The 26,617-nt window shown below is 39.2% G+C and overlaps 1 protein-coding gene across 2 annotated transcripts; it reads right to left on the bottom strand.

Annotated features, from left to right (window-relative positions):
- Nucleotides 1-25: 25 nt before the first annotated feature.
- LOC117259764 (transmembrane protein 87A) lies at nucleotides 26-25,475 on the bottom strand. 2 transcript variants are annotated; one of them, XM_033631452.2, is made up of 21 exons: nucleotides 25,254-25,475; nucleotides 19,990-20,065; nucleotides 19,714-19,811; nucleotides 18,411-18,530; nucleotides 18,231-18,287; nucleotides 16,558-16,617; nucleotides 14,320-14,382; nucleotides 13,358-13,496; nucleotides 12,438-12,499; nucleotides 11,672-11,855; nucleotides 11,482-11,581; nucleotides 11,169-11,262; nucleotides 11,010-11,087; nucleotides 9,243-9,351; nucleotides 9,101-9,159; nucleotides 8,447-8,550; nucleotides 8,284-8,357; nucleotides 7,817-7,878; nucleotides 7,233-7,285; nucleotides 7,090-7,120; nucleotides 26-859 (listed from the first exon to the last, which is right to left on the bottom strand). In XM_033631452.2, the coding sequence occupies exons 1-21, from the start codon at nucleotides 25,389-25,391 to the stop codon at nucleotides 818-820; spliced, it is 1,803 nt and encodes a 600-aa protein (XP_033487343.2). In that variant the 5' UTR covers nucleotides 25,392-25,475; the 3' UTR covers nucleotides 26-817. The 2 variants fall into 2 exon arrangements, with proteins under 2 accessions (XP_033487343.2, XP_033487344.2); XM_033631453.2 differs by lacking the exon at nucleotides 11,010-11,087 and adding an exon at nucleotides 9,718-9,786.
- Nucleotides 25,476-26,617: the final 1,142 nt, after the last annotated feature.

Below are 26,617 nucleotides of genomic sequence, written 5' to 3'. Positions count from 1 at the left end.
GACAAACCTCACAACTCCAAAAAAGTAAGACTGAGGAAACAATATTTTAATTCACATCCTTGTTTCTTTTTTACTTTCAAATTCACAACTTTGGTTTTAGGTTAGGTTAGGTTTATTTTATTTGATATGGACATCACAAATACATTGAGACTGTCCCAGTGGACAGACCAGATGCCTTTGCTTAGGTGTATGTAGCACACGTGCTAATTTTCAACACCAGTCCATAGGCGGCATTCTATTTTTTTGCCTGTTTAAAGGATCAAAATGAAACCCACTCAACAGGTGTCAACTCAAAAAAACACAGACAGCAGAGACGGGGAGTGCTCTTGTTGTGGCAACAGGGAAAAACACACAATATGTCTAATGAGACAATATTCGAAAATCACATTTTCGCATGTAAACGGTGAAAAGGCAAACAAGCCACTCCTGTAGCAGAGAACATCATTAGCATCAAATCTGTCCAAATATACTGTATATATATAGAAATATAAATACAAACAGGCAATAAAAAGAAAAAAAAAGAAACTGTGTGCTGCTGTCATCGATTTTACTCCCAGTGTATGTACAGTCAAGGCTTACAAAGCTCATAAAGTCAGGGGTTAAATCTCTCCGTCTTTTAAAGCAAACACTCGTTATTCTCTGTGTTCCCTCTTTCATCCAGTCGATCTATCTCTCCTCACATGTGCATTAAATCAGCCATCATTCTCTTTTACTCCACCAATATTAATCTGTATCATTTATCCATCTGTTTACCAGATTGGTGTTTTTTAAACACTCCTCCATGTTCCCTCCTTTTGTCCATCCTTCCTCTTCTGCTCTACTCCATCTTGGACATCTCAAACTTAGTCGTCATGGTCTCCTGCAACAGATAACACACCATCGTACTGAATTACTCCTTGGTTACAAAGAAGAAACTCTGACTGTGATAATAATTCTAGAAACTAGATTTATGAATCAAAAGTGTTTATAGTTGTTCTGAACAGCTAAACTCAAAGCTAGGGTGAGAATATGGCCTCCATAGAGGGGTGGGGGATGTGATATTATTTAAATATGGAGATAACGGTGCAGACATTCTTAATGTTGACTGAGAAGCAACAAAAAGTTGTGTGAAGATTCAAAAAAGAAAGCTAGTGAAGTTAAAACCCTGGCTCCTTTCTCACCTCCACACAGCCCACCAATCACAGCCTAAAGTGCATGAATGTGTCTTCACTGGTTTCAGAAAGTTGCAGAAATTGTGGGACATCAAACCAATCGTCAGAAAAAATGTTTATTTGCTTCTGCAAACCACAGATCCGTTTCAACATTGTTATGTAGCGGACAAATTGAAACTTCATGTCTCAACAATGCCATGGTTAACTCAGAACTAAGTCTGGCACTATCCCCACTGGAAAGCATTGTCACAGCAAATTAGAATAACCACTTTGCATTTGTATGCCGCCGCAAACCAGTCAAGTTTCTCTTTAGTTTAAAGTTTTAAAAAATGGATGCTTCACACATCTTCCCCCAACAGCACAGAAGATCTAAACAATCAACACAGTTTCAAGATTCGAGTCACCAATTCAAATGTCTCTCCTCCTGTCTGAATATTGTGATGTCACAGTGAAGTTGACCTTTCACCTTTTGGATACAAAATGTCACATCATCATCATTTTATATTAGACATCTGTGTGAATTTTTTGTCATAATTAGCAAATGAATTATTGAGTTATGGCCAAAAACATATTTTGAGAAGTCACAGTGACCTTGACCTACAACAACCAAATTCTAATCAGTTCATTCTTGAGTTCAAGAGGATGTTTGTGCCAAATTTGAAGAATTCCCTCAAGGTTTTCATGAGATATTGCAATTGCAAAAATGAGACAGACAAGGTCACAGTGACCTTTGACCACCAAAATCTAATCAGTTCATTGTTAAATCCAAGTGAATGTTTGTGCCAAGGCTGAAGAAATTCCCTCATGGCATTCTTGAAATGTCGTGTTCACAAGAATATGATGGACAGATGGATAGGCAACCCGAAAACATCATGCTTACAGCCACAGCTATCACTGCTCCAAAGGCATGAAAACAACAGTTTTTTGTGGAACTATCCCCACTGAAAAATCAGCAATGGGCTGCAAAAACACCCATGTCTGGAGGTTAAAAAGTGACTTGCTAAATCACAACCAGTTTTGTTGCTTGTTGGTCTTTAACAGTGGTCTGCAGTTTGGCAGGTGCTTCTCCTAGGTGTCACACCACCCAAAGTGTACTGCATCACTCTAGAAACATTAATATGATGTGTATGAAATGTGCAAATGTAATGTTTCTGTGGTTTGCAGAAGCGTATATTGCCAAAATTGTCTTCTGGCAGTTGGGCTGAGGACACAGCTCTCCCTAATCTAATGCTGGACAGATGTCAGGGTGGGGGCTTAAGTATTGGCCCCTTAAAATAATAATTCACCCCAAAAAATTTTAAACGGTATTATCAATCAAACTGATGCAAACAGACTTTCATGGAGAACAAAAAAGGTATCACAAAAGGTTATAGAACTATTCCTTCTAAAACAAAGCATTTTTTTTGATTATCGTCCCCATCAAGGAATTGGTATGTGCACAAAAAATTCATTCAGGAGAAATGCTTTGTTCACAGAAAAATGCTGTGTTTGATTTCCATGACCCCACGAAGGGATACAAGACATTTAGATAATGCTGACCAAGAATTTTCATAACTTTTTTTGGATGTTTTATGACCATTTTGCTGTCTTTTGTTTGGATTCTATCAAAGTCTTTTCTGCACCATAAAGAGCCTAGGAAGGTGAATATTCTATACAATTTTTATTGCTTTTTAATGAACTACTCCTTTAATATTGGTCAGAAAGCAACCAAAGGGGTTTAAGCTGCAGTGCCACTAATGGCCACTAGATGCTACTCCAGTGAAACTCTTGACTGTATTGCTGTGAATGAGAAGACCTCAAACATTTCTCCAGAAAATTGATAATTGTTTGCACAAGAAGCTCTCTGATAGTTATTTTCAATTCCTCATAATATTACTGAGATACTACTGTTTTTAAAAGGGGGGCATGTTTGAGCGTGTTTACTGGAGCCTTTCTGGCTGTAAAGCAAAACTCCAGGTTTAAAATGTCCCTTCAGGAACTCTGTCTGACCTCAGGGATGAATATATTCATGTTTTCATAGTCTATGATCAAAATAAGGTGACATTGCTGCTCCAGACAGAAAAGTGGACGGTTTACTGCCATTACTATCTTCTTCCCCACCGTTCTCCCTCCATCTTTAATCAGTGGCAGGCAATTTCATGGACCTGACGTCTCAGTATTTCAGACTTACTGAATCACCCTATCCTTCATCCTTCTCCATCCCCTCTTTTGTCCATCCCTCCCTCTTCTATTCACCCCTCAGTGAGGAGGCCGACATTGTTAAGATGATTCCTTTTGTTGCAGACATGATGGATGAAAACCACAGAGTGGCAGAGAAGATCACATTCCACATGAAGAAGCCAATTTGTCCAGTTTTAACAAGAAATCCAGTCTGAAATAGAGCTAATTGTGCTTCGTGGTTTCAATACGAATTCACCATTTTAGGCAGGCTGACGGAGAAATGTGTCAGCTGATGGGCCGCTACAAAAGAAACTTTTCCTTTTTCTCCATTTCCTCCCTAAAAATTAGCAGGACTAATTGTGTCCTTTGTGGTTGCCTAATTTATTTTATTTTATTTTATTTTATTTATCCTTTATTTAACCAGGTGAGTCCCATTGAGATTGACATCTCTTTTACAAGGGAGCCCTGGCCAAGAAGGCAGCAAACCAATGTTACAACAATACAACAACAAAAAACATAAACACAGCAGTACATAGATACATAAAGTACATACAGTACACATCAAATTCAAAGAAAGCAGTTGCAGAGCTCTGTTTTTACAGACTGTAACAAACATTTAAAATCACCCAAGGAAACAAGGTCAGCCAATTTTAGCGTTTTCTGGAGCTGATTCCAGGACCAAGGGGCATAATAACTAAAAGCGGTCTTCCCAAATTCAGTGAAGGCGTGAGGGACCGAAAACAACAAGAAGTCCTGAGAGCGCAGGCTGTACCCACTAGTAGAGTGATTCAGTAGGCGGTTCAAATAGCCAGGGAGTAGCCCTAAGATGGCTTTGTAGATAAAAATATGCCAGTGGCGCCATCTGCAATAGTTTAGTGATGTCAGACCAGACCCTTCATATAAGAAACAATGATGGGTGAGAGATTTGGCATTCAAAATGAAGCGCAAGGCACCATGATAGACTGTGTCTATAGCCTTAAGGGATGCAGCAGAGGCATGCATATAAAGAACATCACCATAATCAATCATGGGAAGAAAGGTAGTCATGACAAGTCTCTTTTTGGCAGTGAGATTAAAACAATGCTTGTTTCTAAAGTAAAATCCTAGTTTAATCCTGAGTTTTTTGGCAAGATTATCCAAATGAATAGAAAAAGTAAGTTTAGAATCAAGCCAGACTCCAAGATATTTATAGGAAGCCACCTGTTCTATGCACTTTCCATCAATGGTGAAAACGTGAGGAACAGGAGGCTTCTAATTCTGTCAGAGTCTGTATATTAAGTAGTGTAAGATTCTGGGATGATAAAGAGTACATGTGAATGTGGATCTAATGTTGAAGGAATCTTATTTGTGACGAAACAATAAACAAACAAGTGCTCTGACACTAGTGAAGCTATCAAAATCCAGGTTAATAACACTGAGAGCATATCTGAGCATTGGGGTGGTGGCAGGGTAAAGTAATTTCCCTTTAATTCCCTCCTTAATCGTGATGAATTACATAATTTATCATTATAAGGATAATGGGCAGGGTAGGGTCTCCCTCTTAAATAAGAGAGTACATTACATAATCTGTCATAAGGACTGAATAGTATGGAGTCAAAGCTGGAGAAGGCAGTTTAATTTTGGCTTCATTGGGTAAAATGTAATAGCATTTGAGCATATTGTAATTCAAGTGGTCTGAGAGAAAACTAGACTCCTGCACCTCCTCTCAGCGCTGTTTTCAGACTCTAAAAAATGTGACCTGTGACGGGAGACTTTGGTCAATCACAGGTCGTTCCAGAGAGAGAGCTTTCCTATTTGATTGAAGTTGATTACCGTAATGTCCCTTTAGACCGTCCAAGTGGATCAGTGACCCAAAAGGGGGCAAAGCCTTGGCAATGGCCAGATGCCGGTCTGGTCTATGTGTATCACATGATACTAGTGATGTTTTAGCACAGCAAGCACTTCGCTTCTATTTTGCAATAGAAAGCTAAGACCACAGTATTGTCCCGTCAAAATTAATACATATTTTTAATCTTGAAGATCTGCTCACTACCAAAAGTCTGTGTCATCCAAGAGAGACAATAAAAACTAAAGTGATGGTCAAAGTTGTCACAGTGAAATTTAAGGTGTGCTGATGGATTCATGTCATCAACTCATGCATTGAGTAACATTACAAGTTAACGTTCCACCTTAAAAGTTGCTGGCAGTCGGCCCAGTGAATGAAGTTATTGTTTCTCAGACTCCAGCTGCTGTGAGAGGCAGCAAAACATCCTTTCATTTTGTAGTTACAGTTCACTAATAAAACTCTCCACAGTATGAACAGTGGTTACATGAGCCTCAAAACCAGACACAACTCAGCCCTGAGCAGAGTGACCGTCCTCTACTGACCAATCAGACTGCAGTGTTCACAGCTCCACCTTTTAGTACCAGATCTGTGTGCTAGGTACCCCAACAGAGGGGGACCAAACATGGGGACGCTAAGGAACCGACCCCAGCTTTAAGGCGATTATTTCCCCTTAATTTCACCTTCTAATAAGGGAGATTCATCACATTGTCAGTGCTCACCCACATGTCAAACAGCCTGCAGTTTAAAATCACTGATGTGACAGAAAAACAAGTGACCTTCAATTACTACGACAAGTACACCTGATGAATCTGATGGAAACAATTTTAATCTAAGCCTACTCAAAACGTTTCCTCCTTCTTTCCTTAAAACAGAAACACCATAAAGGACACTGCAGTGTGCGAGGACTTAATGCTTTCTATGGATTTAATATCTCTCAGCGTTCATACAGCAGCTTACATAAGAAATTGATTCTACATAAGAGGCACTCTGTTGATTGCTGGGTCACTTAAAAAAGGTTCAGTTAGAGATCAAAGAGTAAATAATTTAGAAAATGGTAAGACAGTCAACGCAGAAGATAAACAAAATAAACACATATTAAATATATAAAAGACGACAAAGGAGATTCTGACTGAGGATTTATGTTCAACATCAGATAAATCAGCTTCTTTCATAAAGTGTATTTGTGTTAAAGATGATCATCAATGTAATAACATCCAAAACACACACACACAGGCACGTCGCCGTCACATTGTTCTGCTCGCCATGACAACACAGAGGAGGATAAACAACAGTGTGACGTAACCGTAGCAACAGCTGCTCTCTGCTCTGATTGTCTGCCGCCCCCTGCTGCTCACAATCACAACTGCAAATAGGATAAACAAGTGTGTGTGTGTGTGTGTGTGTGTGTGTGTGTCCTGCATATATAAACATATATAAACATACATATATAAATCTATATATATATATATAAATTTTGTCTTCAGTTAAACTAAAAAAATGTTTTAAAAATGGGTACGTTACCTAGAGGCAAGACGGTATCATATAGGGTTAAAGATATGTTATATTTTTTATTTCATCTCTGTTTTACGGGGAGAGTCCCACTGAGATTTTTTTCAAGGGAGAACCTGTCCAAGACAGGCAGCAGTAGAAATTAAAACACATATTTACAGAGAGAAAAAAATAGCTGACATTTAATAATTGACATACTGTATACTATTTTTATCTAACCTCTCTGAATTTATGTCAACAGTTTTTAGTTTCCTGCTCACCAGCCAGATATGGGCAACAAACGATACTTAAAAACTATTTAACTTTACTCTGATTTTCAGTTTTGGGTTGCTGAATATTTTTATTTGACCCTGAAATGACCTCAATTCTGGATGAGGATCTAAAAAGTTTAATCTTCTCTTATTGTCTGTATTACATCATAATTTAGACAACCTAATGACTTACCTCATCGGAGTCCAGCAGCGGGGGCAGGGCGCTGTGAGAAGGAAAAACAAAGACTTTTAACATTAAATTCGAATAATTTATGATCATGTCTGATATGTAATAGTCAGTGCCAACATGCCGACTTTATGCTGATGATGACTTACACATCTGCCATCGATGTGGGGATGTTCTCTTCAACCCATTTCAGATCCTCATCCTGGAAAAATAATCAAATCAGCTGATGTATTTCCTCTATGAGTATTTATTGAAAAAGAAGTATTATACTGCATGTGGGACTTTTGACTGACTGAGCTGCTAAAACTAATGATATCCCACATGTTTAAAGACAAGACTAGAATTGCACAACAGGTCAACTGGTGCTTTGTTTCACTCCTGATAAAAGCAAGTGCTGAATATCTGAGCTGTATCTGCAGTAGTATGACTCACATATATGACCTTTATAATTTCATCCACACAGAGACTCTAAACACACACACAAAACTCAAATTATACTTTTCATCGCTGCGGAGCTGTGAGTACAGTGGTGCTCTATCACAGTATTGTTCCTGACTCACCTACTGCACTCTGAACTGTGGAGAAATAATAATTCAATCTGAGGTGAAACTGGAACTACCGCTGACAACATTTAAACAAATTAGTTTGCGAACACTAAATGAGAAAAGAATGCTGGAGAGCAAGTATGGTTTTAGTTTATTAAAAATGGCAGCTGATGTGGATCGCCACTCACCACTTTGTTGGCTTTGGCCGTACCGTTGGCTTCATTTTTCATGCCCCTCATTTTCATCCCCTCTACAGACAGACAGGAGTAAAAAACAAAGACATACAGATAAAAAGGAAAATATGAAAGTGAGGATGTATTAAAGTCACATTTATAACTTAAAATGAAGCATATTTCACTGAAAGCTTATCGTACACAGAAGCTGGTTTCGACTACATAAGTTTTTATGTTTCATTTTTAGTTTAAATCAATAATTTAACAACTGGCTGAGAGACAAATATTAAAAAGTGTCACAGTGTCACCCTAACTAACTATCTATCTAAAAAATAAAGAAAGAAATAGGAGAGCACCAAGAACATTCAAACAGAGGTGAGACAGAAAATAGCCAGAAAGAGAGAGAGGAGGCAACAGGTGAGCAAGGAAGGTAGGAGGAGAGGAGAGAGGAAGCAAGGGAGCAAAGGAGGAAGGTTTCTGACCGAAAGCCTCGTTCATCATGGGCTCCTTCTCCTCTTCCTCACTCTCTTCATCCAACAGAGGACTGAAGGCATACCTGACAAAGAGAGACAAAGACACTGGCTTTAATTTACAGTCAAAAAGAGAGCAAAGCTGTCAGAAGACGTCCCTGACATCCCCTGTTACCTCTGGTTATTGGCTGACGGTCGCCATAGGAACATAATGACCAATAGGATGATGGAGAACAAGAAGCGCCAGAATGCGTCATCTATCCACAGCTCCCTCCAGTCCTACAGACACAGATGGAGAGAGATGCTTTTAATGACAACACTTGAAAAGCAATCTGAAATCTTCATTTACAGGAAGAAAATGTTTTTTTTTTTTGTTTTTGCTGGCTGGAAAATCTCCCTGAGCAAAAAAAATATCAAAGAATGCAGTCGGTTGAAAAATTGATCAATAGAGGAGAGTCGCATAAATATCCTAACAAAGGTGACAAAACCATAAAATTAACACTTGCAACACAACACTCGTCCACAAGTTCCAAGAGATTGAGAGAAATTGGCTGGAAAAACTTCTTCTTCTTCGTCACACCCCACATTCAGGGCAAACTATCCTGGTCACAACAGCAGTGTTACAGTGCAGACACATGGATGCCAGTCACTTCCACATTTTTTAGACGTGTTCAAAAAAAAATTGGGGGATATGAAAAACTTACATCCCTCCTGTAAAATGTCATCAGTTCTTTATTTTATCCTATTAGACATTTGTGAAGCTTTTTATCAAGCCGAGTAACCCAGGCTCTGCATCCTGCTGAGTATTTCAAAAATCTCAAATACTCACAGACAGACATTTAGGAATCTTGAAGGTCCTGTAGGTCCAAATGATGAAGATGACCGACGCTGAAAAACACACACATGCAAGCTTTAAAGACGTGAAACATTTTTCAGCAAACATTCAAACACAAGCAGAATATTTTTCATACCTATGACAGCGAAGATGAGCGTGTTGGTGAAGTGTCTGTAGAGAGAGAGCTTCACCACGTTCCTCCTCAGCTTCAGTAGCTTCATCGTCTGAGCCAGACTCACAAAGATGTGACGACACAGTCAAGGAACATCAACGGCACATTCAATAAACACTACCAGCTGGATTTTGTTTTTTCTCTCTATTTAAGTTCTCTGTATCTGATTATTTTCTTCCGTTTAATGACTGAGCAATGTCTACCCTCCCAAACTCCTGTGGTTGGAGAGGTTTGTACAACAAACAAGATACCATAGTCTCAAGAGTTCTTTTAAAGACTTTACATGCTGCACATTGTAGCTCCACAGGATTTCTGCTGGACACAAAAAACTATACGCATAGACGAACAAAGCAGAAGAATAGGGAAAATGAGAGAAAGTGAGAGAGAGAGAAAAAAACTTTCAGTTGTACTAAAAAGGGGAATGTGCAGTAGCGGATATCCACCAGCAGAGGGTAGAGTCGAGCACAGCCAGGGGAATAGCAGCCAGGAGAACTACATCATCTTCAGCCTACAGGGAAAGAAAAGAACGACAGAAGAATAGATAAAAGGAAGATGGAGAGAAGGAGGCCAAGAAAGCAGGATGTGAAAAAGGATTAAGAAAGTTTGAACGCTAGGGGAAGAAGAGGAAGATGTGGAGAGGCAAACGAGACGGAACAGAAATGCAGACACAGAGTGCCACACTCAATAAGCTGCTACAGTTCATTCTAAAAAAAAAGAGTTTGTTTCGCTAAACAACATACCAGGTGGGTGGGGTTTATCCCATCAACAGAACAAAACACAGACAACATCCTGGAGTCAAATCTGCTGAGCAAACAACATGCCTAAACATGCCTAAACCCAGACAGACAGACAGAAGAGCAGGTTTCTGTCTGTTATCGCCCTCTAGTGGCAGCAGGCACAACATCAGCAGCAGGCTGGGGTGCTGACATCTTCAAAAAGTGTCCGTTAATAAAACTATAGTTACTTTGAGACTGTGAAATCAGGCTTGATAACAGGCTTGGTAACACAAATCTGTGACGCTGTTGTGAGAATTTTCTACTTGTATGGCGGTGCATCTGTTTTGCTCTGCATTTACACCTCCAAGACACTAGTCGGCAGTCGGGTTTCTGTGAAGGGCAGTAAAGTTTGATAACTCACAAGATTCACAGACAACAAACTGTCTAATATTAAACATGCTTTCCGCACAAAGACAACATGCTAATGTTTATAGCATTTCAGCATGGCATTTTACATTGTATAAATTAGCCTTGTGGCTAGCAGAGTTTTTCTCTACTCATATGAATCCAGGATAAACACAAACATTTCTTATCCGTGAAATAAAAATAAATCAAAACTTTGTCTCCACTGAGGGAAATTGTTTTTCAGTTTACAAAAATAAACAGGAGGTTGCTGCAACCTACAGTCACATTTCTGTGGAGTTGCATGTCAGGCTAGGACATAGGGTATGAGTCTACGCAGAGTCTACGCTGTAGGTACAACACAGGAGTATGAAGCCCTGATAGATAGTTTTGCAGTTGTAAACTTGATGGTCCCCTTTACGGATTCTCCGTTCATCGTAGACGCATATGAAGAAAACAAAGCTTTTTGACAAATTCAACACAACACAGGGAGAGTAACTTAAATACAAATGGTCGTTCTGGGGGTGAAGTATTCTTTTACACTTTAAAGAACTAATGAATTACTGGTCACCGATGTGGTCAGTGCTCAATCAATGTTCATGTTAAAGGATATCCACCAGACAACACAGGAGTCAGTGAAGGCCAGCACTATGTCACACAACAATGTACTGCTGTTTTTCTTGCCTCGATCCTGGAGAGAGAAACAGGTTAGAGACACAAACACACACACACAAACACACACACACAAATACACACCGTGCGTGTGACTTACAGCGTTGACTCTTAGGATCCCCTCGACGATGGAAAAGATCAAGTAGAGCAGACCGACTCCGACCACTCTGTGGAGCAATGCACCAAGTCGGGGCCTGGAAGACAAACAGATCCCATCACCCTGAAATAACGTGTGATCATAATGTTTCACATGTTATAGTCTGAGGGATGATCTGAAAGTGATCTTTACTCAGGTCCTTTTCCTACTTCAAATTTAAGTTCATGAAAAGGTGAGAGTTATAAAGTTGGTTTTAAAAATCTTACGAGGAAACCTCATTATGTTAAAACTACTAAAGAGAGAGCACTGTGCTTACTTGACGATGCCATAACCCAGACTGGCGATGATCACCAACACCCTGGCCAGAGTCCTCTTCACTGCAGAGAGCACCTCAGCAAAAACCACGGCCCCCTGGACTGCAGGAGGACACATTACTTAACACATGCTGGGTCAAAGGTTCACCCTCCATCAGTCCAGAGAGAAACCACCTCTGTATCCTCACCTACCTGACAAGCCGTCGTATCTGATGCTCTGGTACTCAGCGTAGTAGACAGCTTTTTCCAACATGCCCAGGAAGATGACTCCCCCGATCCAGAACTGGATCCTGAGCAGATCCCTCCAGTAACACGCTGACAGCACCAACCACAGCACTGCCAGCAGCACGTACACGATGCACATCACCATGTAGAACTGGGGACACAATCCCACAAAGAGAAAACAGAGTTTGTCAAATATTAAAGATGCTTTTGAAAATGAGTTTTGGAGTTTCAACTTTGACCTGCTGAAGTGTAATTAGCGGCACTCATGTATTCCTGTAGGCCCTGACTGGTCATTAAACAGTGTTTGAACCTTTTTTTAAATGCTCCTTTGAAGGATAAGTCTGGTGGTGTCTTATATTTTCTTCAAGGGCGTAGGTTTGCATATGGAAAGTAGGGACATGTCCCTACCAATATTTTGAGAGGACAAAAGTGTCCCCCCTAATATTTGAGCAAACTTGTTCGCATCAACCTCGTACCTCATGTCCTGATTTGTGATGTGTTTTTAAATATGTATGTCTTAAGCTGGAAGCAATGAGCTGGGGCCGAGGTGCCACAGACAGGAAGTCAGAAACTATTAGAGCATCACATCATTGGTTTGAGTCTAAACATGGAATTTGTTGACAAAAAGTACAATCAACAATAACACTAGACTTCTCTTTTTACTCCACAAAGATGAATGTTTGACTTCTGTTCTTGAAGTGTTATTTTGTGTTTTGTGTGTGTGTGTTCTTACCACCATCATCGGCCACTCAGAGGCTGATATGTAGTCATGGGGACCCTTCATGCTGACCTGCACTGCAAACACAAAGAGACACTTTCAGATTGGCAGTTCAATCAGCTCATGATTATCTTTTGGCGACGACTGAAAGATAACAGCCATGCTGAGTCCTCATCACGCCAAGCATGGCCTTACTGCTGTGCTGTGGTGGTGATATTAAGTCATGCGATTATACAGTAGTTTGTTTATAGCCTTACGTTAACTTTTTACTTGATTGATTTAGGCTTCAAACATCATAAAAGTGGTGTTCATGAGTGAAGGTTATCTTGCTGAACAAAACATCCAAATATCATAAATGTTTGTTTGCCACAGAGTTTATTTTCTGCAATAATCCAAAATTCAATGGAGAAATCCCATTGGCTTTTTGAAGAGGGCACCAGGGCGACCCTCAGGTGTGCATAAACTACAGGTTATTAAGTTTGTTTTAAGATACAAAAATGTGAAATTATCAGTTGTTGGTCATGAGAAGCAGGCAATTATCCTTTATCGGTATCGCCAAAATCCATATCATGCATCCCTAGTGAGCAGGACGAGCTCTTCGTGCATTCATCTGTGTAACAAAACTGTGTGATTCATTTGACTGTAGGCTTTCTGTAGGATAAGTTTGCACTGTGCCGCTTTCTTCTGTTTGTCAGAATACAGTCAAGTATTTTGTTTGGGTGCACAAACGCATCACGATGGTGGCATCCATAAACCTGCAGTGTAACAGAAATCTGGTGCAAATGTAGCATCTGTCACTGCTACATTTTCCGTTTCCCAGCAATGGAAACAGGAAATGACTAATGGTTAATGGTTAAACAAATGAGTGGTAATGTGTGTGTGTGTGTGTGTGTGTGTGTGTGTGTGTGTATGGTTTATTTGTGAGTTTGACTGACACTGTAGGCTCCAGGGTGCGGGGGGGTTGGCAGAGGCTCGGTTCTTTTCTTTGATTTCTTTGATATTCAGGATGAACATGTAGGGTCCGTCCTCCCAGCTCAGAGCCACAGCATCGAAGTGATGATGAGCAGGCGCCACCTGAGCAAACACACGCAGGAGGTTAGATTATATGAAATTGTAACTTTTTTTTTTGGGACAGACAAGTGTGAAAGGGTGAGAGAGAGAGGGAGTGACATGCAGCAAAGGGCCACAGGCTGGAGTCGAACCTGGGCCGCTGCGGCAACAGCCTTGTACATGGGGCGCCTGCTCTATCCACTAAGCCACCAACGCCCCTGAAATGTAACTTTTCCATATTAAAATATCTGTTGTTATTGTCTGTATGTTATATGTTATAGCCACTTTTTTACAACACACTTTTTAGATTAAGATTAGTTGTTTTTATCCGGATAAAGGATTTTAGTCATCGGACATCTGGATCTTAAGTTATCTGAGAAACAAGCTGGTCCATTACTGTTGGAGACAAAAAGACCTCTGTGGATAATTTAGCTTCACGTGAAAACCTCCTGAACCCAAAAGGAATCCTAACTGGAGAAACTGACTGCAATGATGACATTGCTCCATCTTTTTTTATTAATTTGAGGGGCGGAAAATTACATATTGAACATTTAACAGAAACAAAAAGTAATCGCCTGTTGACACCTGACTGTTCAGTCCGAGCCTGGACACACATACAATGTCACACTTGTGGTATTTAGGCTGGAGCAGCAGATAAGCAGCAGAAAATGGATGGATGGAGCTAAAATGTCACCTGACAAGATTGCTGGCACAGTGTTCCAGCTTTGCATGATAAATACGGTTGTGTAACGCCCCATTTATGTATCCTGGGATTCAAACCAGCAACCTTGCCTCAGCCGTTGTAATAAGCAGATTTAACTAATCCAACTGGACGAACCAGACTGACCTCTTTATCAGAGACGGAAGGTTTTCCTGTTTCAGCCGAAGCACCTTCCTTCTCTGCAGCAGCCTGAGACACAGAGAGCAGTGGAACCAGTGAGTCAAACATTTAATAATTCAGCATCTAAAGAACATGAATTCTTCTTCAAGAAAACTTTTTAGAGAACCCTGAATTCTGCATGTTTCACTGCAGGACAGAAACAATAACAACGCTGCAGGAATCGATAACACAGAGAAAAATGATCTACTTCCATTATTACATTAATTTGATTTAATCAGGGGCTTAAAACCCTGTTGTCTTTGTGCTGCTTTCTTTTCTTCCCAAATATTTGTGCAATTTCCTGTGACACAGTACACCGTATGCACAAAGAATTTTCACCAGTGATTGAAAGTTGTGACAAAGTGCTGCTCAACAAATATGACCCCAATCGGCCAAATAGGGGCGCTATAATTACGGCCAAGAAATGCAATTTTAGAAAGGCCTCGCCCCTTGCACCATAAGTCTGCTTGACTTGAAATTCGACACACACACTTCCAGCTCAATGTTTTCTACAGAAAAGCCTCAAGAACCACTGAGGTCTGCCTCTGCAGATTTTCCGCCATTTTACATTTTTTTGAAAAATACATTTCTGACATCTCCTCCTAAACATTAGGTCCGATTTGTACCCAATTTTCTGTGTATCATCATTGGACTGAGCTTATCAAAAATTATCAAAAGCTTGTCGCTATCTCACTGTGTTTTGAAGATATTGACCGATGAACATTAAAGGGACGTGGCTCACAGCTTATAAGACCTAACTCCAAAACCATTGGGCTGCTCAGTATGAAACTTTCATGTGCTGATGTCCACATAAGTACCTGAAATATAACCTGAAAATTTCCTTCAAACTGATTACTAGGGGGCGCTACACATGAAAAAAGAAAAAACAGGTGTGGCATAACACAAATCAGACTGTAAATCAGGAATTTACAGTTCTTACAAAACTCACAGGATATGTTTCATAACAACGCTGAACCACATGTGTAAAATTATTCTGAAACTGCTCAACAGGGGGGCACCACTATTTCCAAACAAGTGCACTGGCCTGTCACAAAAGATTTGTCCATAAATCGATCAAAGTTTGTCCAACATCAACAAACTCACTGTTTTTTTTGTTTTTTAAATAAGCCGCTGAAGCTTGTCCCCAAAATGTTTCTTGAAGTGACCAATCGGGGTGACAGTGGTGCCAAAGAAACGCTTGGCCGGGCAGGATTAGATCATATTGTATATTCATTATTTATAATATTTATATTTATTTATATTTTAGCCATAATACTGTTGTATTCTCTACTGCACATATAAGAGCTTCCTGTGCCATGAGCTCAACCACCCTATTTCTTTTTCATGCTTCATGTTAAACTGTATGTTGTAAAGTTTTTACTGCAGGTTCTACTACATTATGTGTATTATTATATGCCTTGTAAAGTGTGGCATAAGGGTGACATGTCTATAAAACAGATTAGTCGACATGCCTGATTGTAGACTGACTAAACAAATTTTCTGTTGGGATTTTTGAAATAATTACATCTAGACAAGGGAGCTTGCAAAAATATTGGTAGTGTTAGTCTTGAGTTTATCTACAGAAATAAATCATGTTGCAGAGTAAGTCAAATTAAACAATATTATTTGAAAATTATAAACAGAAATGGTCAGGAGAAAATCTGTGTAAACCAAAACTGAGAACATATGGTCTAATTAAGCATATATACCGCCCAGAGCACTGTGTCATCCTTGACTTGAGCAGAGGTCTGTCTGTGCCCAGGTGAGATGTGGTATCCTGCCTCTGGCAGTGGAGAACAGACGTATTCATTCAATTTAACATAAAATGTCCCTTGTGTGACCTCTGAGAGATTAAAAACGAAATACACTTCTTGCACTATTGTCCACTTTATTGCAGTCTCAGATATAAGCTTTTCCTTAAATTGTCTGCAGATTGTCCTGATTTGTTTGTTTGAATGTAGACTTGAGTTTATTGTTTCAGTTAAGTGTTTCAGTTAGCTCAGTTTGTGTCAAATGCTTACCAACTGCATATGTTTGACATTTTAAAGATATGGTTTGCACCATGGTGTTATTGCTCTTGTTTCTAATGTTTTGTAATGGCATGTGGGCCCATGTGGGCCAAGCATCTTTTGGTGTATGACAGAATTTTCTTTAGTGCATGTTCTACTTTCTGGTCTGCTGCCTGAGTGAACTGGGTGTACACACCTTTGGTTTTGGAGGCTCCACCTGTCTCCTCCTCCTGCCTGAAGTCTGCTCTGTGATTGGCTGACAAACAAACAGAAAAAGAAAATATGTTTAACATAGCTGGTGATTATAAATGAAACAATTCTGAAAGATTCTTAAAGATAACTGCAATCTGCAGCTCCTCCAGGACGTTGCAATGTTGCGATTGCAAACATAAATGCAAATTCAACCAATCCCCATGAATTCAGCACAATCTTGCAATTTTGTCCAGTCACCTCAACTTCTCTGCAAACATGACCATACATCATAGTTTCCTGTGAGTTTCACCAAACATAGCAGTTCCCTGCACAACGCTTCACACTCACTTCCTTGTTTTTGTTTGTAAAGATGCAAACATGTGACACCAACGTCTCACATTTACCAACAAAAACTACTGCTAAAAACTGTGCAAAGCAAATCCCTGATGTTATGCATGACAGCAGGGACTGCACCGCATGCAACCTTGTGGTGAAACAGAAATGGAAAAAGATTGAGAAAACTTTTTTACGGCAACGGCTGAAATGTGTTGCCAACAGATAAAGCATCATGATAGAGGATGTTGCATCAGATCTGCTGCTCCTGCTGAAAGAATCAATGTGAGTTACACTGAATATGTGGGCTAGTGATGACGTTAGTGTAGTATAAATCACAAACTCAGAGAAATGCACTGTTTTTTTCTCACTGGAACAAGTCACAGTGAAGCTGACCTTTGACCTTTTGGATATTTAATGTCATCACTTCATCATTTTACCCTAGTAGACATTTGTGCAAAATGTTGTCATATTTAGAGGATGAATTCTTAAGTTATAGCGAAAAACATGTTTTGTGAGGTCACAGTGACCTTTGACCAACAAAATATTAACAGTTAATTCTTGAGTCCAGTAGACATTTGTGCCAAAATCAAGGAAACTCCGTCAAGGCCTTCTTAAGATATTAAGTTCAAGATAATAAGATGGATGCAAGGTCACAGTGACCTTGACCTCTGACCACAAAATTCTAATCAGTTCATTGTTAAGTCCAAGTGAGTGTTTGTACCAAATTTGAAGAAAATGCCTCAAGGCGTTCTTGACATATCGCATTTACGGGACAGACGGAGGGATGGACAACCCAAAAAAATGTATGCCTCCACCCTTGGCTATCGCCAGCACATAGGCCTAAAAAGCCCATGAAATCCTGGAGGGACTGAATATGTTGGTTAAAACCAGCTTCTTTCAAATATTTCTATCACTCTGTGTAAAAGACAGTAGACACACAGAGACACATAGATTTAGTAGAAACACTGGTACTGTAAAGTACAGTGCACACACAGATTCTTCATTGTTATTCTAGCAAACAAAAACCAGTTTGACGTTCAGAGCTGAAACGGACCCGAACAGCAGAATATGATCCTGTCTGACACAAGGTGTGGAAACAAAAGGCAAGGGCTGTGACTGATTGTTATCAGAGAAGAGGCCTGAAGAGTCTGGAGAGACTCCAAATCATCCTCAAACTACAGCAACACAGGAAATAATGCTGGGTTTCACCTCTCAGAACAATAAAGCTGTGCTTATAGTTGTGCATTAAGGTTGCCTGTATTAAAGCTATACAGCAGCTGATAGCCTGAGCTGTGATTGGTCAGCTCAGACTACTGTTTGCAGAAGCAGGAAATGTCTCACCTGTTGCTGCGGCACTTCCGTCAGTCGTGTTATCGTCTCAAATGCATCCAGGCTGAACTGTGTCGTAAGACAAAGACTTTAAAACATAATCACCACATACACTCACTTTATCACTTATGTGTTTGCACTGTGAGTCAATGTGTACACTGTGTGTGTGTGTTGTGTGTGTGTGAGTATCACCGTGTTGGGGCTTATGTGTGGCTGGCAGACGATGGCCTGATACTGGTGAAAAACGTAATATCCACTTCCTCCTCCTGGTTTGACCTCCGTCGACTTGAAGTAACTTCCTACCCGCTGCGCCTGGAGATAAACAAACCAACCAACAATAATAAACATGACAAAGAGATGTGTTATTGATTTGTATAAGATTGACATCTGATAAAGGACTTTAGTCATCAAATGTCTGGAACTTAATTTATTAGAGAAACAAGCTGAGCAAACACAGTGGCAGCTCAGCTCCAGCCCCTGCCGTGCCAAACAGCATTTGAGAAACACTGGTTTTAAACGTAAAACTATTTTATTGTTTTGACCGATTTAAAACACCTGGTCTGTTTGTCCTGGAGAGGAAGAGACCACTGTGGATAATTCGGCTCATGTTAAAAAACCTCCTGAACATCTGGATCTAAAGTTATCCGAGAAACAAGCTGAGCAAACGTTAGCAGCAGCTCAGCTCCAGCCCCTGCCGTGCCAAACAGCATCAGAGAAACACCGATGTCTAAAGTGAAACTACTTTATTCAGTGTTTTTTTTTTATGGTTTAAATCACCTGGTCTGTTTGTCTTGGAGAGGAAAAGACCTCTGCGGATAATTCGGCTCCTAGTAAAAACCTCCTGAACAATGAACGCTGACAGAATCCTAACCAGGAGAAACCGACTGTAATGCTGCATCTTTTCTTAATGGTTTGATTGAGACCCGTAGCGGCAGACGAATACATATTGTGCATTCAAACTAGACAGAAAATATCTGAGTATTTTACCCCACACTGTGTATGAAGAAAGGACAAACGCAGTGGTGGAGAGCAGAGCAGATAAAAGACTTGATAAGTAACTTTATAAACTAAAATTAACTTAATAAATAACTTTGTCATCCACTTCCATTCTGCTTCAGTACTGGAGATAAAAGTTGATGTATTTAAACCTATTTTAATTTTTTTTTAACTACAGGTCTCCTGTTTCCCTGTCTGCATACCAGGTGGGCCTCTGCAGGTTAAGAATAAAAATGTGCCTGGATTAATGCTTCCAGGCACTATGTAAATACATATTTATGTTTTTTCACATCTAAACCAGAGCTACAATCCTCAACCCAAGCTGAGCTCTCGGGTTGAGGATCTGAACACCTAAAGAGAAGTCAGGCTGCAATTAACGATTATGTAATTTACCTGTTAATCTGTAGAATATTTTCTCAATTAATCATTTAATTGGCTAATCGTTGCAGCTCTGAACAGAAGACAGGTGTAGAGTACAGTAGAGAAAACAGTGTCTTACGTCCAGGCTGAAGACTTCATCGTAGCAGTGCGAGTTCCTCAAATACCAGGAAACGTTAAACTGGACGGGTGACGACGTGTTACAGTTCTCTGCCACCACTGACCCCACACACACACACACACACACACACAAAATACATTGAGACACATCTGTCAAGTGTGGAATGGAAATAAAGTATAAGATAGAGTACATGAGATAAGCCAGTCCATTAAGAGATTTGCGGTGCGGAGGCATAAAAATTAACACCAGAAGAAGACAGGATCTTTATGGACTTACATTTGAGATTGATGTAGGTGTTGTTGAACAGAGTTTTAGTGAAGAAGAAGGTGTGGTTGTGCTTCTTAAGAGTTTCCTGGAACAAAATAAACACAAACAACTGATCAGATTTTTTTCTAAAGAAAATAATCTTTGTATCGGACAGTTTCAACGCTCACAATGTGTCATGACACCTCACACATATGAGTGCTGACTAAACCTTAAGTATAAAAACCATTCACTGAGATAACATAACTCTGACTAGGAAAAGTAAAATTATTTATTGAACTCTTGGAGTCTCTTAAAACCATCAAAATAAAACAGTTTAAGAACAGAAAAATGTTCTGTGATCCAGCTGGTGTTGTGACGAGTGGCCCTTTTCAAGAACTAAAACATATCACTGAGCTTCTCCATCTTTATCTTAAATCAAAGTAGTGTCTTTTTACCACGATACTGGGCAGTGAAATCTGAACACCTGGTCACTGTCACAGAGATAAAACAGACTCATTTGTGAGCATGCATTCATACCAGGTGCTCTCAAAGTCTAATGTAAGCTGGAGTTGAATGCTTTTCACAGAACTAAACTTCTAATTATGTTACAGTGACAAGATGTTTAAAATGTGCTGTCCAGTGTGACAATAGATACTCATTTATCTTGCAATACAAAGAGAAACCTTCAATATCGTGTTTAAGCTTTTCAGGAAGTGCACATTTGCGTAATTCCTAAAAGCCAAGCAGTGCTTACTCTGAGATATCTGGCATGTGTGGTTTTATTGTCAGTTGTGTTACTGATTATTTATTTAGACTAGGGTTGGGATCTGGATCCAGTTCTTTTTTGGAACCGGGTCCAAAGTTCAAGTTCCGGAACCAGTTCCATCACATTTGGAGTAACGGTTCCTGCAAACGGTTCCTAGATTGTAAAAAAAAAACGTCATGTGCATTTCCATTAGAGTGCGGCACGGGCCGCATATTTCTGTCCAAACCCGACATTATTTAATTACTAAAGCACTGAGTTTGTGTCACACAGTTGTTATGGTTACAGGCTATTTAACAGGCCGGGCGTGCACTGTGGGTGCTCCGCGGAGAGGGAGACCTCCGTGTTTGAGATGGGAGCGGGCGGCGGGAGGTCCGAGGCTTCCAGCGAGGGGAGCGGTAGAAACAAACAGCCAATGTGTGTGTGTGTTCTGTTCAGGTGTTGTCACGTAAATAACAGTGCCCAAGCATGAATGCATATAAGTATTTTTTATTACATTGCTGTGGTTAATTTGAGGTAATAGTGTTACTGTAGAAATCAGAGAATCACTTTTTGTTGTTATATATTCTCAGGGAGATGATACAGGCTCTAAATCTGAAATGCACACCACACACAAATGTGTATTTTCATCTAATTGTACTGTGCAACAGTTAGAATAAAGTTTTTGTATTTGTATGATTGAATCGGACCGTTAAGAAGGAATCAGTAAGGAATCGGAATCGTTAAAATCCTAACGAGTCCCAACCCTAATTTAGACGTACACACACCCCTGAAGACAAACGCAACAGGAGGAGAGAGAAAACAAGGGACTTCTTACTAAAACCACTAAAAACAATTTTGAAAAGGTTTTCTTTCTACTGAAGGGAAGAAATAAGACAGAGAAAAATGCAGGAGGAAAATACAGTGGTGGAAAAAAGTTTTCGGACACCCCATGCATTTGTGAAATATTGCATTAAGAATCACTCTTAGGTCTTCAAGTGCAATTTCTTTTAGTACAGTCACAGCCAAAATACTAAATAAATCCTAAAAAAGCCATTAAAATTGATTGGTTCCATAAAAATACATAAGAAATTTTGAGTATTGGGTCATTTTGGTACCAGTGATGAAGGTCGTTCTTTTTATTAAAAGACACAATTTTTGTTGCCAAGCTTCGTGTCTACATAAAGCCAGCACATTTGAAAGTTCTTCAGACACAAAAATGACTAAAACAAGGAACCTAACACAGGAAACACGCCTGAAGATAAAGATTCTCAGCCAGGAAGGGTACAGCTGCCGCCAGATAGCCAGGAAGTGCAGATGCAGTCCTTCAGCAGTTGGATACACTCTGCAGAAATACAGACGAACCAACAGCTTGGAAGACAAACCAAGATCTGGGTGTCCAAGGGTTTCTTCAGCAAGAAATGACCGCATCCTGATCCGCATGTGCAGGCAAAACCGCCGAATGACATCACAGGAGCTTCAGCAGCAGTGGTCAAACCAAACTGGTGTCCAGTGTTCCACCCACACTGTACGTGGCCGACTCCTAGATCATGGCTTAAGGTCCTACAAGGCTATCAAGAAGCCCCTGATCAATGAGAGACAGAGGTTAGCCCGGCGTCGTTGGGCCCAGGCGCACAAGAACTGGACAGCCAGGAATTGGAAGAAGATTTTGTGGTCAGATGAGTCCAGTTTCCAGCTTTATTTTCCTCCTACTAATTTGAGGGTACGCAGAAGGCCAGGCGAAGCATTATCTCCAGCATGTACAGTACCTACTGTCAAGCATGGTGGAGGCAGTATCATGGTTTGGGGACGCATGAGTGCTGCTGGTGTTGGTCATCTCACTGTCTGTGATGGCACATTGAACTCTACCAAGTATTGTACCATTCTCGAAACCCACATGCTCCCTTCTGCGCGTGCACTGTTCCGTCAAGGTAAAAACGGGGTGTTTCAACAAGATAATGCCCCTTGCCACACATCCAAGGCCAGTAGAACTTGGCTGCAGGAGCACAGTATCCAGGTCTTAGAGTGGCCAGCTCAATCCCCGGACATGAGCCCCATTGAAAATCTGTGGTGGATTATCAAAAGGTCTGTTTCAAAGCATAAACCAAAGAATTTAGAAGAATTAAAAGCAGTAATTCAAGAAGAATGGGACAAGATTACCCCTCAACAGTGTGAAAGGCTCGTGGGGAACATGCCAGCCAGGATTAGAGCTCTACTACGTGCCAGTGGCAGGACTACTAAATATTAATTTGATGATGTGATGGTTTATTTATTTTTGTTCAGTTTTGAACACATTCTCTGTTATTTGTTGACTTTGATACCGACAATGTTGAGAACTGACATATTGAAACTGTCAAGAATTTAGTTTTGTTAGTTTTTCTTGTAAACAATAAACAAAAAAATATAATTTGTATTTGTTTGTATCTGTATAATGCAGCCACACCTTTTGAAACACAAAAAAGATTTTTCCACAAATATTTCATGATAATATTTGAGATTGTGTAAAATTTTAAGGGTGTCCGAAAACTTTTTTCCACCACTGTATGACCATCAACTCACTTTCAGTTTGAGTAGAAAAAAAATGGAGGGTCATTTTTTCCCTGGTGCCTGGGTCATTCATACAAGAAGATCAATAATTTAGTCCTTTAAATAAAAAAAAATAATTTCTAATATAACTTCCAATACAAACTATGTCTTTAGAAAATGGCTTTCATATAAATTAATTCGTGTTTGCTCTAAATCTACTGTTGTTTTATTCTACTGATGTATATATTAGACTTAAATTTTCACACTTACAGCCTCAGCACAGTGACGACACGTTTATTTTAATATTTCAATTTTTACATCTTTAGTACCAGTGTTAAACACGGTAGCATAATGTACATTTTATTTTTATTTTAATGCACATTTCATTGCTACTTTATTTTATTTTATTGCTTTACATTTACACTCTTTAATTTCATACTCTTATTCTTTACATCGGAGCAACTATAACGAATCATAATTTCCCCTCCGGGATCAATAAAGTATTTTTGATTTTTTTGAAAGATATTTTTTAGGGCATTTTGTCTTTAATGGACAGCACAGGTAAGTTTGAAAGGGGAAGAGAGAGGGGGGATGACATGTAGCAAAGGGCCACAGGCTGGACTTGAACCCAGACCTCTGCGGCAACAACCTTGTACATGGGGTGCCTGCTCTACCCACTAAGCCACCGACGCCCCAAGTATTTTTGATTTTGATTAAATATCATTTTAAACAGAGTAAACTGCTCTCATTGGACCGCCCTGTATAAATAAAAGGTTAAATGTATGAATTAATAAATTAGTTTAATGGATGGATTTCAATTTACAGAATCAATACATATTTAAGACATAAACATGCTCATGTTTGTGAAGCTGATAATATTATTTTAAATTATATCATATATATCAATATCACTCTACATACAGAAGAATGCATGCCAAAATATTAGGGGTGGGGAAAAAATCAACACAGCATAGTATCACAATATTTTTGTGTGGCAATATCATATCGTCACACATTGCGACTTCGACTTTTTATGATATAAATCATTAATATGATAAATAGAAATCGCAATAAAATTGTATCATGGCTTAAGTATTGTGAAAATATCTGATGATTCCCACCCCTTCAAAATATATCTAAAGTCCCAAACTTTATATAAATCATATTTTTGGACTGTAATTATTCCTTGATGAGTCCCTCAAGGGGAAATTCAATTTTTTCACTCTGTTGTTATTTTCCAGATTACAGGCCCAAAATACAGACACATGCACGAACAGGACCTGTTCACATGCATTAAAGGGATAGTTCAGATTTTTTGAAGTGGGGTTGTACGGGGCATTTATCTATAGTCAGAGCTGATGTTAGTCGGCATGGCCCCAGTTTGGAGTCTGACATGGAAGCTAAACAATGTACTTATGTGGACGGGGTCAGCAACAAAATGTATTTTATCCAGTACTTAAATTATGAAGAGTCAATTCAAGTACGTCAAACACCTCAAGCGCCTTGTATAAACCCTGTGCACGAATTCTCAACATTGAGGGGAACGTGTCCCCTGTGTCCCCCCTGAAATCTACCCTGTGTAATATTACTTTATACACCACTGGGTAGCTTGTGACTTTACCGCTGAGGATTGATAATGATAATTTGGTGATTATAATTGTATTTTTAATCTAAACCTGTAACTAAGACATTAAATAAATGTAGTGGAGTAAAAAGTATAAAGTATAAAGACACTGAAAATGAAAGTATTCAAGTACAAATAGCTCAAAATTTGGTTAACTACATGACTTGAGTAAATGTACTTGGTTACTTTCCACCAATGTAAACATCTGTCTGCTGTGTCACCTATTTCACACACAAGCTTCGCAATAAAACGAGCTGATTGGACTGAATCTGATGAACGTTGTTTACACCGCATTTAACTTCGACCCGTTTAATTACATGACAAACTGTCAGCTAACGCTAAGACAACAACACGATCAATATCCACTGTGTCAGCTCCAACAAATACAAACAGGAAACTCACGCTGTCGACGTTCATGACCCATTTCCCCGGTTCGGATACGGCACCGATCGGCCCGATCAGACCCGTCAGCACCAGCAGGAGCAGCGCCGAGGACCAGAGTCCCGGCCCGGTCAGACCCGGACCCGAGGAGCTCGCCATTTATGAGCCAGGAGGAGAGAAGACACCAGCAACTGAAAGAAGCCACCGCGACAACTCACAACAAGCTACTCGGTACTTCCTGGTTCCGGCTGACGTCACCAGAGGAGGAATGATGCCTTCAGGCCGTGGGACATTTAAATATTAATTCAAGTATTGACTTGTCATGTTGTAAAGATGAAAATCTGTTCTCAGCAGTGGTGGAAGAGGTACTCTCGGATTTTTTTTACGTAAAACTTGTAATACCACAGTGAAGAAATACTTTGTTTTAAATAATAATAATAACAATAATAACAATAATGATAATAATAATAATGACAATGATAATAATGATGATAATAATAATAATAATAATAATAATAATAATAATAATAATGATAATAATAATAATAATAATAATAATGATAATGATAATAAGATAACAGAGAAATAAAAAAAATACATACAACCCCAGTTATCAAAAAAATTACTATGTACAGAGGGGGGAAATTATTCAGCGTGTCAAATTCTTTGTCAATTACACCTTTTTTCAGTGAATACATATGCAAGTAAGTTGAATGACTGAGGAAAGACGTAAAAAGAGATGAGATAAAATGAGATAAGATGAGAAAAAGCAAGATAAGCATTGCGTTCTGTTTTTAATTTATTTTACAAATATTTATTTTATATTTATTTATTTTACAAAATACATAGAGACAGCATGAATATAGCAGTAGAACCTTTATACGGCCCACATATTTATATATTTATTTCTTTTTTTTATTATTATTCCAATATTTTATAAGTAAACAGAAACATCAAAAGTAAATAATAACAGGTCATACTGATCAGTCAATCAAGAAAATAAAGCAGTGGCTTTTAAAACGTATATAAGTTCAGCCTACTACACAAAAAACTGTATCAAAAGCACAAATACAATTAACCAAAAATTATCATTATTTTTAAATGTTATCATGAGAAAATGAGCTTTGCTATTTTGAGATAAAGAAATAATTAATTTGTGATCTCAAGACATTACACAAATAATTGCAAGCAAGGCTGTTCTCAGAGATACTACTCTGTCCTCTTATAATAATAATAATAATAATAATAATAATAATAATAAGATAACAGAGAAATAAAAAAAAAATACATACAACCCCAGTTACCAAAAAGATTACTATGTACAGAGGGGGGAAATTATTCAACGTGTCAAAATTTTTGTCAATTACACCCTTTTTCAGTGAATA

The sequence above is a fragment of the Epinephelus lanceolatus genome, chromosome 4 (assembly GCF_041903045.1).
Source record: "Epinephelus lanceolatus isolate andai-2023 chromosome 4, ASM4190304v1, whole genome shotgun sequence".
In the NCBI taxonomy this organism is placed as follows: Eukaryota; Metazoa; Chordata; class Actinopteri; order Perciformes; family Serranidae; genus Epinephelus; species Epinephelus lanceolatus.
This window is presented reverse-complemented; position numbering and strand designations above follow the sequence as displayed.

What these genes read in the sequence shown, in the direction of transcription:
- LOC117259764 (XM_033631452.2), bottom strand. Translation starts at nt 25,391, where the DNA reads ATGGCGAGCTCCTCGGGTCCGGGTCTGACCGGGCCGGGACTCTGGTCC. An exon ending in CACACATAAGCCCCAACACG is followed by an intron (nt 18,288 to 18,410) that starts GTGATACTCACA and finishes CTTACGACACAG; the next exon opens with TTCAGCCTGGATGCATTTGA. An exon ending in AGATTCCTAAATGTCTGTCT is followed by an intron (nt 8,551 to 9,100) that starts GTGAGTATTTGA and finishes CTGTGTCTGTAG; the next exon opens with GACTGGAGGGAGCTGTGGAT.